Below are 16,877 nucleotides of genomic sequence, written 5' to 3' on the forward strand. Positions count from 1 at the left end.
ACACTGCCGTGCACAGTTACACTGCAGTGCACACGTTACACTGCCGTGCACACGTTACACTGCCGTGCACAGTTAACACTGCCGTGCACAGTTACACTGCCGTGCACAGTTACACTGCCGTGCACAGTTAACACTGCCGTGCACAGTTACACTGCCGTGCACACGTTACACTGCCGTGCACACGTTACACTGCCGTGCACAGTTAACACTGCCGTGCACAGTTACACTGCCGTGCACAGTTACACTGCCGTGCACAGTTAACACTGCCGTGCACAGTTACACTGCCGTGCACAGTTACACTGCCGTGCACACGTTACACTGCCGTGCACAGTTGCACTGCCGTGCACAGTTACACTGCCGTGCACAGTTACACTGCCGTGCACAGTTAACACTGCCGTGCACAGTTGCACTGCCGTGCACAGTTACACTGCCGTGCACAGTTACACTGCCGTGCACACGTTACACTGCCGTGCACAGTTGCACTGCCGTGCACAGTTACACTGCCGTGCACAGTTACACTGCCGTGCACAGTTGCACTGCCGTGCACAGTTACACTGCCGTGCACAGTTACACTGCCGTGCACAGTTACACTGCCGTGCACACTTTACACTGCCGTGCACAGTTAACACTGCCGTGCACAGTTGCACTGCCGTGCACAGTTACACTGCCGTGCACAGTTAACACTGCCGTGCACAGTTACACTGCCGTGCACAGTTACACTGCAGTGCACACGTTACACTGCCGTGCACACGTTACACTGCCGTGCACAGTTAACACTGCCGTGCACAGTTACACTGCCGTGCACAGTTAACACTGCCGTGCACAGTTACACTGCCGTGCACACGTTACACTGCCGTGCACACGTTACACTGCCGTGCACAGTTAACACTGCCGTGCACAGTTACACTGCCGTGCACAGTTACACTGCCGTGCACAGTTAACACTGCCGTGCACAGTTACACTGCCGTGCACAGTTGCACTGCCGTGCACAGTTACACTGCCGTGCACAGTTACACTGCCGTGCACAGTTGCACTGCCGTGCACAGTTACACTGCCGTGCACAGTTACACTGCCGTGCACACTTTACACTGCCGTGCACAGTTAACACTGCCGTGCACAGTTGCACTGCCGTGCACAGTTACACTGCCGTGCACAGTTAACACTGCCGTGCACAGTTACACTGCCGTGCACAGTTACACTGCAGTGCACACGTTACACTGCCGTGCACACGTTACACTGCCGTGCACAGTTAACACTGCCGTGCACAGTTACACTGCCGTGCACAGTTACACTGCCGTGCACAGTTAACACTGCCGTGCACAGTTACACTGCCGTGCACAGTTACACTGCCATGCACACGTTACACTGCCGTGCACAGTTAACACTGCCGTGCACAGTTACACTGCCGTGCACAGTTACACTGCCGTGCACAGTTACACTGCCGTGCACAGTTACACTGCCGTGCACACGTTACACTGCCGTGCACAGTTACACTGCCGTGCACAGTTAACACTGCCGTGCACAGTTACACTGCCGTGCACAGTTACACTGCCGTGCACAGTTACACTGCCGTGCACAGTTACACTGCCGTGCACAGTTACACTGCCGTGCACACTTTACACTGCCGTGCACTGTTAACACTGCCGTGCACAGTTGCACTGCCGTGCACAGTTAACACTGCCGTGCACAGTTACACTGCCGTGCACAGTTACACTGCCGTGCACACGTTACACTGCCGTGCACACGTTACACTGCCGTGCACACGTTACACTGCCGTGCACAGTTAACACTGCCGTGCACAGTTGCACTGCCGTGCACAGTTGCACTGCCGTGCACAGTTGCACTGCCGTGCACAGTTACACTGCCGTGCACAGTTACACTGCCGTGCACACATTATACTGCCGTGCACAGTTACACTGCCGTGCACAGTTGCACTGCCGTGCACAGTTAACACTGCCGTGCACAGTTACACTGCCGTGCACAGTTACACTGCCGTGCACAGTTACACTGCCGTGCACACTTTACACTGCCGTGCACAGTTAACACTGCCGTGCACAGTTACACTGCCGTGCACAGTTACACTGCCGTGCACAGTTAACACTGCCGTGCACAGTTACACTGCCGTGCACAGTTACACTGCCGTGCACAGTTACACTGCCGTGCACAGTTACACTGCCGTGCACAGTTGCACTGCCGTGCACAGTTAACACTGCCGTGCACAGTTACACTGCCGTGCACAGTTACACTGCCGTGCACAGTTACACTGCCGTGCACACTTTACACTGCCGTGCACAGTTGCACTGCCGTGCACAGTTGCACTGCCGTGCACAGTTACACTGCCGTGCACAGTTAACACTGCCGTGCACAGTTACACTGCCGTGCACAGTTACACTGCCGTGCACACGTTACACTGCCGTGCACAGTTACACTGCCGTGCACAGTTAACACTGCCGTGCACAGTTACACTCCCGTGCACAGTTACACTGCCGTGCACAGTTGCACTGCCGTGCACAGTTAACACTGCCGTGCACAGTTACACTGCCGTGCACAGTTACACTGCCGTGCACAGTTACACTGCCGTGCACACTTTACACTGCCGTGCACAGTTAACACTGCCGTGCACAGTTGCACTGCCGTGCACAGTTACACTGCCGTGCACAGTTAACACTGCCGTGCACAGTTACACTGCCGTGCACAGTTACACTGCCGTGCACAGTTACACTGCCGTGCACACTTTACACTGCCGTGCACAGTTAACACTGCCGTGCACAGTTGCACTGCCGTGCACAGTTACACTGCCGTGCACAGTTAACACTGCCGTGCACAGTTACACTGCCGTGCACAGTTACACTGCAGTGCACACGTTACACTGCCGTGCACACGTTACACTGCCGTGCACAGTTAACACTGCCGTGCACAGTTACACTGCCGTGCACAGTTACACTGCCGTGCACAGTTAACACTGCCGTGCACAGTTACACTGCCGTGCACACGTTACACTGCCGTGCACACGTTACACTGCCGTGCACAGTTAACACTGCCGTGCACAGTTACACTGCCGTGCACAGTTACACTGCCGTGCACAGTTAACACTGCCGTGCACAGTTACACTGCCGTGCACAGTTACACTGCCGTGCACACGTTACACTGCCGTGCACAGTTGCACTGCCGTGCACAGTTACACTGCCGTGCACAGTTACACTGCCGTGCACAGTTGCACTGCCGTGCACAGTTACACTGCCGTGCACAGTTACACTGCCGTGCACAGTTACACTGCCGTGCACACTTTACACTGCCGTGCACAGTTAACAGTGCCGTGCACAGTTACACTGCCGTGCACACGTTACACTGCCGTGCACAGTTACACTGCAGTGCACACGTTACACTGCCGTGCACACGTTACACTGCCGTGCACAGTTAACACTGCCGTGCACAGTTACACTGCCGTGCACAGTTACACTGCCGTGCACAGTTAACACTGCCGTGCACAGTTACACTGCCGTGCACACGTTACACTGCCGTGCACACGTTACACTGCCGTGCACAGTTAACACTGCCGTGCACAGTTACACTGCCGTGCACAGTTACACTGCCGTGCACAGTTAACACTGCCGTGCACAGTTACACTGCCGTGCACAGTTACACTGCCGTGCACACGTTACACTGCCGTGCACAGTTGCACTGCCGTGCACAGTTACACTGCCGTGCACAGTTACACTGCCGTGCACAGTTAACACTGCCGTGCACAGTTGCACTGCCGTGCACAGTTACACTGCCGTGCACAGTTACACTGCCGTGCACACGTTACACTGCCGTGCACAGTTGCACTGCCGTGCACAGTTACACTGCCGTGCACAGTTACACTGCCGTGCACAGTTGCACTGCCGTGCACAGTTACACTGCCGTGCACAGTTACACTGCCGTGCACAGTTACACTGCCGTGCACACTTTACACTGCCGTGCACAGTTAACACTGCCGTGCACAGTTGCACTGCCGTGCACAGTTACACTGCCGTGCACAGTTAACACTGCCGTGCACAGTTACACTGCCGTGCACAGTTACACTGCAGTGCACACGTTACACTGCCGTGCACACGTTACACTGCCGTGCACAGTTAACACTGCCGTGCACAGTTACACTGCCGTGCACAGTTAACACTGCCGTGCACAGTTACACTGCCGTGCACACGTTACACTGCCGTGCACACGTTACACTGCCGTGCACAGTTAACACTGCCGTGCACAGTTACACTGCCGTGCACAGTTACACTGCCGTGCACAGTTAACACTGCCGTGCACAGTTACACTGCCGTGCACAGTTACACTGCCGTGCACACGTTACACTGCCGTGCACAGTTGCACTGCCGTGCACAGTTACACTGCCGTGCACAGTTACACTGCCGTGCACAGTTGCACTGCCGTGCACAGTTACACTGCCGTGCACAGTTACACTGCCGTGCACAGTTACACTGCCGTGCACACTTTACACTGCCGTGCACAGTTAACAGTGCCGTGCACAGTTGCACTGCCGTGCACAGTTAACACTGCCGTGCACACGTTACACTGCCGTGCACACGTTACACTGCCGTGCACAGTTAACACTGCCGTGCACAGTTGCACTGCCGTGCACAGTTGCACTGCCGTGCACAGTTACACTGCCGTGCACAGTTACACTGCCGTGCACACATTATACTGCCGTGCACAGTTACACTGCCGTGCACAGTTGCACTGCCGTGCACAGTTGCACTGCCGTGCACAGTTACACTGCCGTGCACAGTTGCACTGCCGTGCACAGTTGCACTGCCGTGCACACATTATACTGCCGTGCACAGTTACACTGCCGTGCACAGTTAACACTGCCGTGCACAGTTGCACTGCCGTGCACACGTTGCTTTATCTTGCAGACTTGTTTATCATTTGTTTTTGCAGCAATCCCATTTCTTCTTGAAGCCTCATGTTTTATTTGCGGCTGTCTGTTTTTTAAGAGACTAGAAGAGAGCGTTTAGTGCTGGTTTCTTTCACTCCTACTCCAGAATACATAACTTGAAAACTCAAAATTGCTTTCCCATGCTTTGCTGTTACACTGAGTTCAAAATTGCAGTTTTCTGATTCTTACTTTACCCGAGGCCTTGAGAATATGGGTCAGACACACTTAATCATCCCATAACCCCCAGCACCTACCACTAGCCTTGGACCTCCTCTCCCCACCACTGACCCCTCCCCTCCTCTCCGCACCACTGACCCCTCCCCTCCTCTCCGCACCACTGACCCCTCCCCTCCTCTCCGCACCACTGACCCCTCCCCTCCTCTCCCCACCACTGACCCCTCCCCTCCTCTCCCCACCACTGACCCCTCCCCTCCTCTCCCCACCACTGACCCCTCCCCTTCTCTCCCCACCACTGACTCCTCCCCTCCTCCCCACCACTGACCCCTCCCCTCCTCTCCACCACTGACCCCTCCCCTCCTCTCCCCACCACTGACCCCTCCCCTCCTCTCCACCACTGACCCCTCCCCTCCTCTCCACCACTGACCCCTCCCCTCCTCTCCTCACCACTGACCCCTCCCCTCCTCTCCACCACTGACCCCTCCCCTCCTCTCCCCACCACTGACCCCTCCCCTCCTCTCCACCACTGACCCCTCCCCTCCTCTCCCCAGCACTGACCCCTCCCCTCCTCTCCCCAGCACTGACCCCTCCCCTCCTCTCCCCAGCACTGACCCCTCCCCTCCCCACCACTGACCCCTCCCCTCCTCTCCACCACTGACCCCTCCCCTCCTCTCCCCACCACTGACCCCTCCCCTCCTCTCTCCACCACTGACCCCCTCCCCTCCTCTCCCCAGCACTGACCCCTCCCCTCCTCTCCCCACCACTGACCCCTCCCCTCCTCTCCCCACCACTGACCCCTCCCCTCCTCTCCCCACCACTGACCCCTCCCCTCCTCTCCCCAGCACTGACCCCTCCCCTCCTCTCCACCACTGACCCCTCCCCTCCTCTCCCCAGCACTGACCCCTCCCCTCCTCTCCCCAGCACTGACCCCTCCCCTCCCCACCACTGACCCCTCCCCTCCTCTCCACCACTGACCCCTCCCCTCCTCTCCCCACCACTGACCCCTCCCCTCCTCTCTCCACCACTGACCCCCTCCCCTCCTCTCCCCAGCACTGACCCCTCCCCTCCTCTCCCCAGCACTGACCCCTCCCCTCCTCTCCCCACCACTGACCCCTCCCCTCCTCTCTCCACCACTGACCCCCTCCCCTCCTCTCCCCAGCACTGACCCCTCCCCTCCTCTCCCCACCACTGACCCCTCCCCTCCTCTCCCCACCACTGACCCCTCCCCTCCTCTCCCCACCACTGACCCCTCCCCTCCTCTCCCCAGCACTGACCCCTCCCCTCCTCTCCACCACTGACCCCTCCCCTCCTCTCCCCACCACTGACCCCTCCCCTCCTCTCTCCACCACTGACCCCTCCCCTCCTCTCCCCACCACTGACCCCTCCCCTCCTCTCCCCAGCACTGACCCCTCCCCTCCTCTCTCCACCACTGACCCCCTCCCCTCCTCTCCTCACCACTGACTCCTCCCCTCCTCTCCACCACTGACCCCTCCCCTCCTTTCCCTACCACTGACCCCCTCCCCTCCTCTCCCCACCACTGACCCCTCCCCTCCTTTCCCCACCACTGACCCCTCCCCTCCTCTCCCCACCACTGACCCCTCCCCTCCTCTCCCCACCACTGACCCCTCCCCTTCTCTCCCCACCACTGACCCCCTCCCCTCCTCTCCCCAGCACTGACCCCTCCCCTCCTCTCCCCACCACTGACCCCTTTTCTCCTCTCCCCAGCACTGACCCCTCCCCTCCTCTCCGCACCACTGACCCCTTTTCTCCTCTCCCCACCACTGACCCCTCCCCTCCTCTCCCCACCACTGACCCCCACCACAGCTTGTTTGTTTGTTTGCTTGTTTGATTTTTGAGACAAGATTTTGCCATGTCACATCCTGCCTCAGCCTCCACAGCAAGTGAGCACCGCTGTGCCCAACTAATTGAACTCTCCACACTTCATTTTCTATCAATTCCAGAAAGCCCAAGTCTACCAGAAGTTCTTAGTTCATTGCAGTCAGCCACATGCCTGTTTTCCTATATCTGCATGTGTGGATAAGTACTGGAGAAAGTGCAAATCGATTGTTGCAGAAATAAGGAAAGCATATGTTGCAGAAATAAGGAAAGCATACGGTAAATGTAAGAAAATGCACAAGATGTAGATCACAAAATGGCAGGGGTGGTTGTGGGAGAGAGACGTGCATCCATGTATACACATGCACATATGCACATTGGTAGTAAGTTGTCACTGTGTCTCGAATTGGCCACGTATGTCCCTTCACAGAGGGAATGGAGCCTTCTGGTGCTGTGTCTGTCATATCTTGTCTGTGTGGTAGCATCCTCTGTGGCTCATACTGGGGGGCTTTGGTGTTCTTGATTAGGACAGTCACGTTGTCCACTTATAAAGTCTGTCTGACTAAAACCTAGGGGACCACATGAGAAGTCATATACTGGATTGTTTCTCTTTACCTCATTCTCCTAACTACTACTTTGCCATCCAAGAGTCAAAGAATAAAACCAGACATGTTCAAAGATGGCGGAAAGTTTGGGAAATGACATTGGATGGCCCTGTTTATTTATGCTCAGTCTGGTTTATTCCCTTTGCTCGACTCCCCTTGGGGTTGGAAGAGATTTGCTTTCCACCCTGCAAAGCCTAGAGACCATCAGCTAATGTCAGGAGCCAGATGGAGAGGGGGGCCTGGTGCTCTGAGGTTCTCTAGAGACGTAAATTTGCACTGGTTGCTAACAGCTATTCCGTTGACCTTGCCATGCTCTCCTGGCTCAGATAAGTGAAGTCCACGGTCACTGTGATGTTGGCTGGAGTGAGAGCCAGAGTATACACTTCACGTGAGGAGCTGGGTCCGGTCCCACGTGAGGAGCTGGGTCGGTCATGTGCCAGGCTCTGTTCAGCTGCCTCCTTTTTCTTGGTTGATCCTTTTCTTCCTCCTGTCTCCTCCTTACTCACCCCTTCCCTTTCTCCTCACCTCATTCCCTCCCTTTCCTCCTCCCTCCCTCCCTCTCCCCTCCATTCTTGAGCCCCTCTGGTGGTTATCTTACAGATGCCTCCTGTTTTGTCGTTTCAAGGGCATCACAGGGCTCCGCCTCCTGTTTTGTCGTTTCAAGGGCATCACAGGGCTCCGGGAACTTTAGGCCACGATAACCTTGTTTTGTTCCCTGTCCCAAGTTGAGAACGCACAGTTCAGAGTTTATCTATTGGAAACATTTGGGGTGACAATAGAGGCATAGTTCAACAGGAGAGAGAGTTCGTCTGAGCCTGTGCTTTTCTGAGATAACGTGCACGTAGATTTGGGGAATGGAGGATTCTCATTTGTTGGTGAAGAAACCTTGGAAGATCTTTTGGGATCCCCATCTTTTGTTTACTTGCTTAAGTACCTTAAACACTGGGTTGTTCAGATAATGACAGCACTGTTTCTTTTTTTTTTTAATTAATATTATATTTATTTAGATCCCAAATGTTGCTCTCCTTCCTGGTCCCCCCTCACAGAGTTCCCCCCCATCCCTCCCTTTTGCCTTTGAGAGGGTAGCCCCTCTCCTGGGTATCCCCCCACCCTGAGGCATCAGGTCTCTACAGGATTAGGCACATCCTTTTCCTCTGAAGCCAGACAAGGCAGCCCTCTGCTACACATGTGCTGAGGGCCTCTGACCAGCCTGTGTGCGCTCTGCTTGGCAGCTCAGTCTCTGGGAGCTCTCAGGGGTCCAGGTGAGTTCACACTGTTGGTCTTCCTATGGGGTTGCCGTCCCCTTCAGTTCTTTCTGTCTGTCCCCCAACTCTTTGATAGGAGTACCTGACCTCCGTCCAGTGCTTGGCTGTGAGTCTGTCTCAGTCAGCTGTAGGGTAGAACCTCTCAGAGGACAGCCATGCTAGGCTCCCATCTGCAGACACAATATAGCATCAGTAATAGTGTCAGGGAATGTTGCCCTATCGTGGGATGAATCCCAAGACAATCGAGTCAGCCTTTCCTTCAGTCTCTGCTCAATGTTTGTCCCTGCATTTCTTTTAGACAGGACAGATTTTGGGTCAAAAATTTTATGGGTGGGTTAGTGTCCTTATCCCTCCCCTGGGGGTCCTCTCTAGGTACTGGAGGTGGCCTCTTCAGTTCCATATCCCCACTGTTGGGCATTTCAGCTAAAGTCACCCACATTGACTCCTAGGAGCCTCCCGCATCCCAGGTCTCTAGGACTTCCTAGAGATTCCCTGACCCCAACCCCACCCCAGCAGCTGCATATTTTAATTCACTCTTCTGCCCTCTGGGCATCTCTCCGTCTCTCCTGACACCTGATCCTCCCTCCCCTTTCCCCTCCCCTTTCTCACCCAGGTCCCAGACTGCATCTTTTGTATACTGGTGGTTGAAAATCCATCTTCAGTCTTAGTAGCACTGAGCTTAACTGACTGGAATTGGAGACTTGGTTCACCCAATAGGGGTCCTGAGTCAGAACTCAGGTATCATTGTGAGACTGTTTTGATTGATTGATTTTGTTTGTTTGTTTGTTTGTTTGTACTCGGGGTAAAGAAAAACCTGGAGGTTTTCCTGCCCCCTTTCTATGTACATAAAGTTACATAAGTGTTCTGTGATTGTAAACTCACAGGCAAATGGCTGTTTTAGATTCCTGGCATGTAGCCAGGAACCAGTTTTCTGACCCATATTCTTGTCCCTCCTCCCTCAGGCTGCGTTGCATTTTTTAATGCATGGGAAACCTGTTATTTCTTGATGACTGAGCCCTAGGGAGGATTTGTCTCCAGTTTTATCTGATAAACCTGCTTGATTTGTGATTACTTCTGAAAATAACTTTATTCAGCAGAGTAAAAAGAACCATTCCAGTTTCTCTGTAATAGAGTTATGCCTTTTCTTCCTTCTTCTTTTTTTTTTTTTTTTCTTTTTTTCGGAGCTGGGGACCAAACCCAGGGCCTTGTGCTTGCTAGGCAAGTGCTCTACCACTGAGCTAAATCTCCCCAACCCCTTCCTTCTTTTTAAACATTCTTGATTGCCTTAAAAAAAAAATAGGTCTTGGGGACTAGAGGTGAAGCGAGGTTGATAAAATGTTTGCCCAGCATGTATGAGTTCCTGGTTCAGTCCCCAGTGCCACCTAAAACAGTGGTGCAGGCAGGAGCTCAAATGATCAGAAGGGCAAAGTCTAGCAAGTTGAAAGTCAGCCTGGGACACCCACAACCCTGTCTCATTTTTTTTTTTTAATTAACTTTCAGGATCTATACAAACATAGCTACCACAACTTTAAATTTAGGCAGTGCAAGGTACATTGGTGTCGTTCCCTCTTGACATAAAGTATTCATCATAATAAAACTTTTTCATGTATCTTTTCAATATAGAGTTTCAACTCCCTTATTACATGCCTTTCAGACACTCTGAAATAGGAGAAACACTTATCTCTTATTGAAGGTTCCAGCTTTATCTTGAAGACAATGCAAAGATTTTTTTTTTAATTTCACATAACTATATCTGATTCTTTGGTTTATATATAAACCTCTTCCAGTAAAAATCCCGAATTATTTATAAATACATTTTCGTGGCTACAAAAACCATCCTTCCGCCTCCTGATGGCAGAGGGTGACAGGAGAGACTCTCAAATTCCTGTTCTAAAAGTTGAAGCTTTTGGGTGTGCAGAAATGCGTTATCATTCCTCTGCCGTTTGTGACGAGTTTACTTTAATAGGAATAGCACATGTATTACATGATGATTAATCTAAGTTTTGGGGATGAGGTGTGTCTTACATTATGCCTAAGCTGACCTGGAACTCACTGTATAACCTAGATTGGCTTTGAACTTGCAGTGATCGGCTCTCTCATGAGAGCTGTAGTTTAAGCATGCAGATTTTTGCAGTTATTATGTTCTCCTGGCATGGCTGAACTGGGATGGGAACTTGAAATGTGACTTACAGTCCGTTAGCAATAAAAGCTGGGCCTTGGGAATGGGTGTGTGTCGCAAAATGCTCAGACGATCCTTGAGTCTTCACCCGAAGCTAAGCTGGTTTCTACTGCGGTTGAACCTATGGCCTCTTCCACATGGTGTTGGGTTGACGGAGCAGTTGTCTCTAATGCAAGCTTCTTTGCCTTTTTTTTCCCCCCTAGGTGTTAATATTAGAGCCAACGAAAATCTATCAGCCTTCTTACCTGTCGATCAACAATGAAGTCGAGGAGAAGACGATCTCTATTTGGCATGTCCTCCCTGACGACAAGGTAAACTGTGCAATTAAGACAAGGCCTCCTGCCCTTCTGGTCTACCTCAGTAGATGTGCTAATTAGAAAAACAGCTTGACGCTTTTATCTTGGCATAAGTACATGCTGTAAAATAAACACTGCTAATTCGGGGTTATGAATTTCATCAATTAGCAGGATATACTTGGTATCATTCAGGTTTATGGTATAGATGGCATAGGCATTGCGAGTGTGCTAAAAATTGGGATATTTCTTCGTTTTTTAGAACCTCAGACTGTAAACCAAGTTATGCCTGAAGGGGTAATTTTTCAAAATTATGTAAATGTCATGTTTCCTAATTCTAGAAGTCCTCTTGAATAATGCTACTTGTAGGCTTGCACTGGGCCCCGTATAATTACCATTGTGTCCAAATGCATGTTTATCCATATAGCTGCTAAATTTCACATTAGCACTGGCTTGGTGTTGTTTGCATAAAATAAGGCAGCGTACACACTGCCATTTGGTTCCAAAGGTTCTCAGGTCCCCTTATATCCGCCCCTGGAAGCACACGATCAGCCTTGGCACGTCAGAAGTTCATTCGGATTTTGTTTTTCTTCGTTTTGAGACAGGGTCTCAATATGTAGGCTAGGCTGAGCTCTAAATTTCTTTTTTTTTTTCTTTCTTTTTCTTTTTTTTCGGAGCTGGGGACCGAACTCAGGAGCTCTAAATTTCAATCCCCCTGCCTCGGTGTCAACTAGTGAGTTTACAGGCATGGTTTCATCAGTTCTAGCCCTCACGCACCTACCCTTAAAAGAACAGAAGCATGCAGGACTTACCCAAGTCACAGGGGAAAGGACAGGTATTAGAGAAGTCTTAGGAGAAAGTTTATTTGAGGGACTTTTTGTTATAATTATTTTCCAAATTACTCTCTTAATTTTCTTTAAGCACGACTCATTCATTTGTTCCCTGAACAGATGTTTGCTGTGCACTTACTTTGTGCCAGGACCTACTTCTCTCATGGAACTTACTTTCTCCCTTGGGAGGCAAAAAAAAAAAAACCAAACACCAATGAGGGAGACCTGCAAATGTATACAGTAGTGACAAACCAATGAGGGGAACCTGCAAATGTATACAGTGGTGACAAACCAATGAGGGGAACCTGCAAATGTATACAGTGGTGACAAACCAATGAGGGGAACCTGCAAATGTATATAGTGGTGACAAACCAGTGAGGGAAACCTGCAAATGTATACAGTGGTGACAAACCAGTGAGGGAAACCTGCAAATGTATACAGTGGTGACAAACCAACGAGGGGAATCTGCAGATGTATACAGTGGTGACAAACCAACGAGGGGAACCTGCAGATGTATACAGTGGTGACAAACCAACGAGGGGAACCTGCAGATGTATACAGTGGTGACAAACCAACGAGGGAAACCTGCAAATGTATACAGTGGTGACAAACCAACGAGGGGAACCTGCAAATGTATACAGTGGTGACACAGTAAAGGTAATGCACGAACTGGGTATGAGTTTGCAATACTGTAAGTTAATAGACCTGAATATATCTAGATTTTATCACTGTTCTTAGGCAATATGGATTTCCTAAGCTGAGTAGGCCTTATCTGTACAACAGAAGTTGATGATGATGATGATAAAGTATTTATTATTATTTTAAATTATAATAAATTATTAGTATTATTATAACAGCATCATCCACCTCAAAAGATTGTTGTGCGCAGACATTATTGCTGTGTCTGCAGGACTTGGGAGAAAGATCATAAATTCAAGGCCGCCTTCGGCCACATGGTGAGCTCCAGACCAACCTGAGCTAAAAGAAACCCTTCCCTCTCCCACTTTTGCTCTGCAGATTACAGGAAGTGACATAGATAGCGCCCTTCATGGAGCCCTTTGTTCTAAGGAGCACCACAGATATTTTAAGGATAATAACAAATATAAAATGACTGCTGTTTCTTTAAATTAGGGCTGACCCTCATTTTTAAGAGCCAAGAATTTAGCCTTGCTTTTATTCTTTCAACCATGTGCGAGTATCCTCTGGGAGATTGTAAATATCTGTTAGGAGACAAATTGAGCTTCTTGTTGTGTAAGCCTACGGGATGACTATGTCGTGATCTTTTGTGCAGTGCTCAGAGTGAGCCCTGAGTGCACACACACACATCGATAGGGAAATTGATGCATGATTCTGATATGCATCCAAGACTGAGAACAAGTTTAATAAAGGTCTGTGGGCACACTAAACGTCTCAGTTGTAGCCACTGATGGAGAAACATTATTTCCTTGACTTTATGACTAAGTCGGGCCTCTAGGGAGGATAATTTTCAAAGGATGGCACCTTGGATCCTTGGCACTTTAGTGACAAGAACTGGGTTAAAAACTGGATTTCTGCTCTGTGTGGACCACCGGACTTGTCAGAACTCCCGTGCATGAACCACCAGTGTCAGAAGTTAAGCAGGCCCAGCCGTACAGCATGTTTAGAATGAAGGAAGAATAACGCATGTGCTGGGGTGTTCATGTTAGCTGGGATAAGCCTTTCCCAGCTCTTAATCATGCCCAAGCCCTGTGAACCTCTATCAGAACATCACCTGTCACAGAGCCCGAGACCAGACAGCTTCCCTGCAGCACCCTGATTCTCTTTGTCTGATATTTTTTTTCTTTCTTTTTTCCGAGCTGGGGACCGAACCCAGGGCCTTGTGCTTGCTAGGCAAGCGCTCTACCACTGAGCTAGATCCCCAACCCCTTGTCTTGATATTTTAAGTTAGTGTCTGTCTGAATACATTTGGTCATGTTAAGTCTCGTAAGGGGGTAGCATTTGGGCAGACAGGCTACGTGCTGGACAGCATAAAACCACCCAGTGTGTGTACACAGTTATCCATTTTCAGAAGGACGCCAAGTGGCTTCTGTCAGAACTGTGGCCTTTTCAGATCCCGACCTGTGGAGCGCTGGCCCTGCTACCACGTTCACAGGACAACTGTGGACTAGCTGTGCTAGGGTTTTATAGTTTGCCCACTCACAGGTTGTGATAACTAAGGGATCTTCACATGACAAAATGCACCTTACACCTATATTAGTATCGGCCACTATGAGTATTAATGTATAGAAATTTAATGTAGGAAATTCCAAAAGGTACTATTGTCTTTTTTTTATTATTATTCTTTTTTTCGGAGCTGGGGACCGAACCCAGGGCCTTGCGCTTGCTAGGCAAGTGCTCTACCACTGAGCTAAATCCCCAACCCCACTATTGTCTTTTTTATAGTACTAACTTATTCATAAAGAGAACTAACTGCCTTGTTAAAGAACTTTATGACAGCTAAGGCATTCTCTATGTTCTCCATATGGAGAGAATGGCGGACACCACGTCAGTAACATTCCTAGCGTATAAGTGGAGTGTTACAAGACGCCTGAGGATAGCTGTGATGAGTAGCGGAACTCCCGCCGCTTCCTCCCTATGAGGAGCTCTGTGGCTTATGGGACCATGCTGGCTTGTGGGGAAGACCTTGTGGGCCTTTGGTCTGTGGAGTTCACTGAAGAGAAAATGAGCAGGCAGGATGTCTTTGAGAAGCTTCCGACTTGGAGTCTGGGCTTTGGTTGTGGGCAGGAGTAGAAGAGAAAAGGAAAAGGAATGAGCTCAGGTCAGAAGAAGAGAGTCAGGTCCAACCGAGGCAGTCTAAGCAAATGTGAGCCCGAGGTATTCAAGGGTGGGAAAGAACCTCTCTGGCTTACCAGGGAGAGGCAGGAAGTATAAAAGTCACAACTTGTTTCCTGAGTGAGGAAAAAGAATTTAGATATGTGCTATCATTGAAGCTACTTAAAGTCTAAGGGCTGGCAAGAGGGTAGCATAGAGTAGCTAGGGTCAGGGTCAGTCGGACTGAAGCTGTGAAGTGGGAAGCTGGTGTTACCTGTTGCTTGCTGAGTGACCTGGGCAGTCTGGGTAACTCTCCTGTAGCCTCCTTCTATGAGGAAAAGACAATAACCCTATAGGAGAGTGCATGAGACAATTACCAGGAATCCCCCAGAACAGGGCTCAGTGCACAGAACGTGTGCCAGTGATGTTCCCACTGTAACCGTAAGATGTAGCTCACCTTGACATAAGAGTTCGAGAATCTCGGACCCTCGAGGGGCACGGAAAAGGCTGCTAAGAAAAGAACCAGAAATGAAGTAGTTAGGGGATCTTAGTGCAGGAAAGGGGGGCTGCAACTGCAGAGTGACAGGTCATTTGAAAAGAAAAGGGGGGAAAAATCTATGACCCAATCGGTCATTAGGAAGAGAAACTAAACAGAAATATTAAGTGCTGGTGGTTCAAAGTCTGAGAGTGGTAACACCAGCAGGGTGCTCAGAAGGGAAAGGTGAATTCTGGGGGAATTTCATTTGGGACCTGGGCACTTGGAGCCAATGACCTACAGGCACCTACAGAGACACGATTTGTTCAGAGACAACACTGTGATTATATGTGTGTTCTAATCATATTGCCTTGAAATGCAGTGCCTTATTCACACACTCTGAAGTAGAAGTAGACATGTCCTCACATTGGACGGAGAGCAGGACTGGGAGCGATCTTCAGAGGCTTAACCGGAAACAGCAAGGTTACCCAGGGACACTTGGAACAGAATTCGGCTAAAGGAATTAGCGATGAACACGGTCCCGAGAATGAATGCAGGCCAATGGATTTTGGAAGACAGGAAGAGAGCAAGCAGTGAGCCAGAGAATTTTGGAAACAGAACTATTTCCAACTCATTGTTTTGTTTGCTCTCTCAGAAGGGTCCTCTGTTAAGCAAAGTGGGTCTGGCACAGACGTTATTCTCTCTGACAATTTTTTACAGAATGCTAAGGAATACCTACGTTAAAGCACAAATGAGTACGTGAGGAAGGGTTGCTGTTTTAGGCTGTGAGTTACCCACCATCTTCTTCCATGGTCTTTTAAAAAATATTTATTGATTTATTTTGCTTGCATGCATGCATGTATATGCAACACACACATATATATATTATATATATTGGTGCCCACAATGATCAGAAGAGGGTCCCAGAGCCCTTGGAACTAGAATTGTAGATGTCCATGGGACATCCCGTAGTTGCTAGGCACTGAGCCTGGGGGTCTCTGCAAGTGCTCTAACCCCTAAGCTATCTCTCCAGTTCTTACAGTGGCTTTTGACATTTGTGGACTGCACCTATGGTATCCCATCCCCTGCAGTCTTCATAGTGAAATTGCCCACGTTCAAAAAATGTCCCTCTGGGTTGTAAGCTGATCTCTCTATAGACATCCGTTCAGTCTAAATCCCAGGACTCTTTTTTTTTTTCCCTTTTTTTTTTCCCCACTGTGTGACCCACTTCAGTGCCAGCAGCCTACATGCACCAAGGCTGGGCAATGGTTAGGAGCCAGTTTGCTCTAGCACGGGACACCCCAGGACTCTTAAAGAACTGCTTTACCTTACGGGCCCAGCCCTGTACTTGTTCCCCATTAGCATTTGATGTTTACAGTCAATACTTGAGAAAAATCTGCATGTGTGCCATGGGAAAAATCCTAGAGAAGCCACGTGCAAGACATTTTGGGTGGCTCTTTGAAGTCCCTCTCTTCCTTTTAAGGTTTAAAATTAAGCAAC

General features: G+C 50.2%; 1 protein-coding gene and 1 non-coding gene across 3 annotated transcripts in view; one reads left to right on the top strand and one right to left on the bottom strand.

The window, feature by feature from the left end:
- Positions 1-16,877, top strand: part of Map3k5 (mitogen-activated protein kinase kinase kinase 5) — a 218,513-nt gene that overhangs the window by 126,186 nt on the left and 75,450 nt on the right. For both annotated transcript variants that reach the window (XM_039084822.2, NM_001277694.1), the window contains exon 11: positions 11,193-11,300. In XM_039084822.2, the coding sequence (XP_038940750.1) occupies positions 11,193-11,300 (108 nt within the window). The remainder of the gene's footprint in view (positions 1-11,192; positions 11,301-16,877) is intronic.
- On the bottom strand, positions 16,591-16,725 carry LOC120100374 (small nucleolar RNA SNORA42/SNORA80 family). The gene has a single exon (XR_005500137.1). It is a non-coding gene; the product is annotated as a small nucleolar RNA SNORA42/SNORA80 family (small nucleolar RNA).

This window comes from Rattus norvegicus, chromosome 1, assembly GCF_036323735.1.
Source record: "Rattus norvegicus strain BN/NHsdMcwi chromosome 1, GRCr8, whole genome shotgun sequence".
NCBI lineage: Eukaryota > Metazoa > Chordata > Mammalia > Rodentia > Muridae > Rattus > Rattus norvegicus.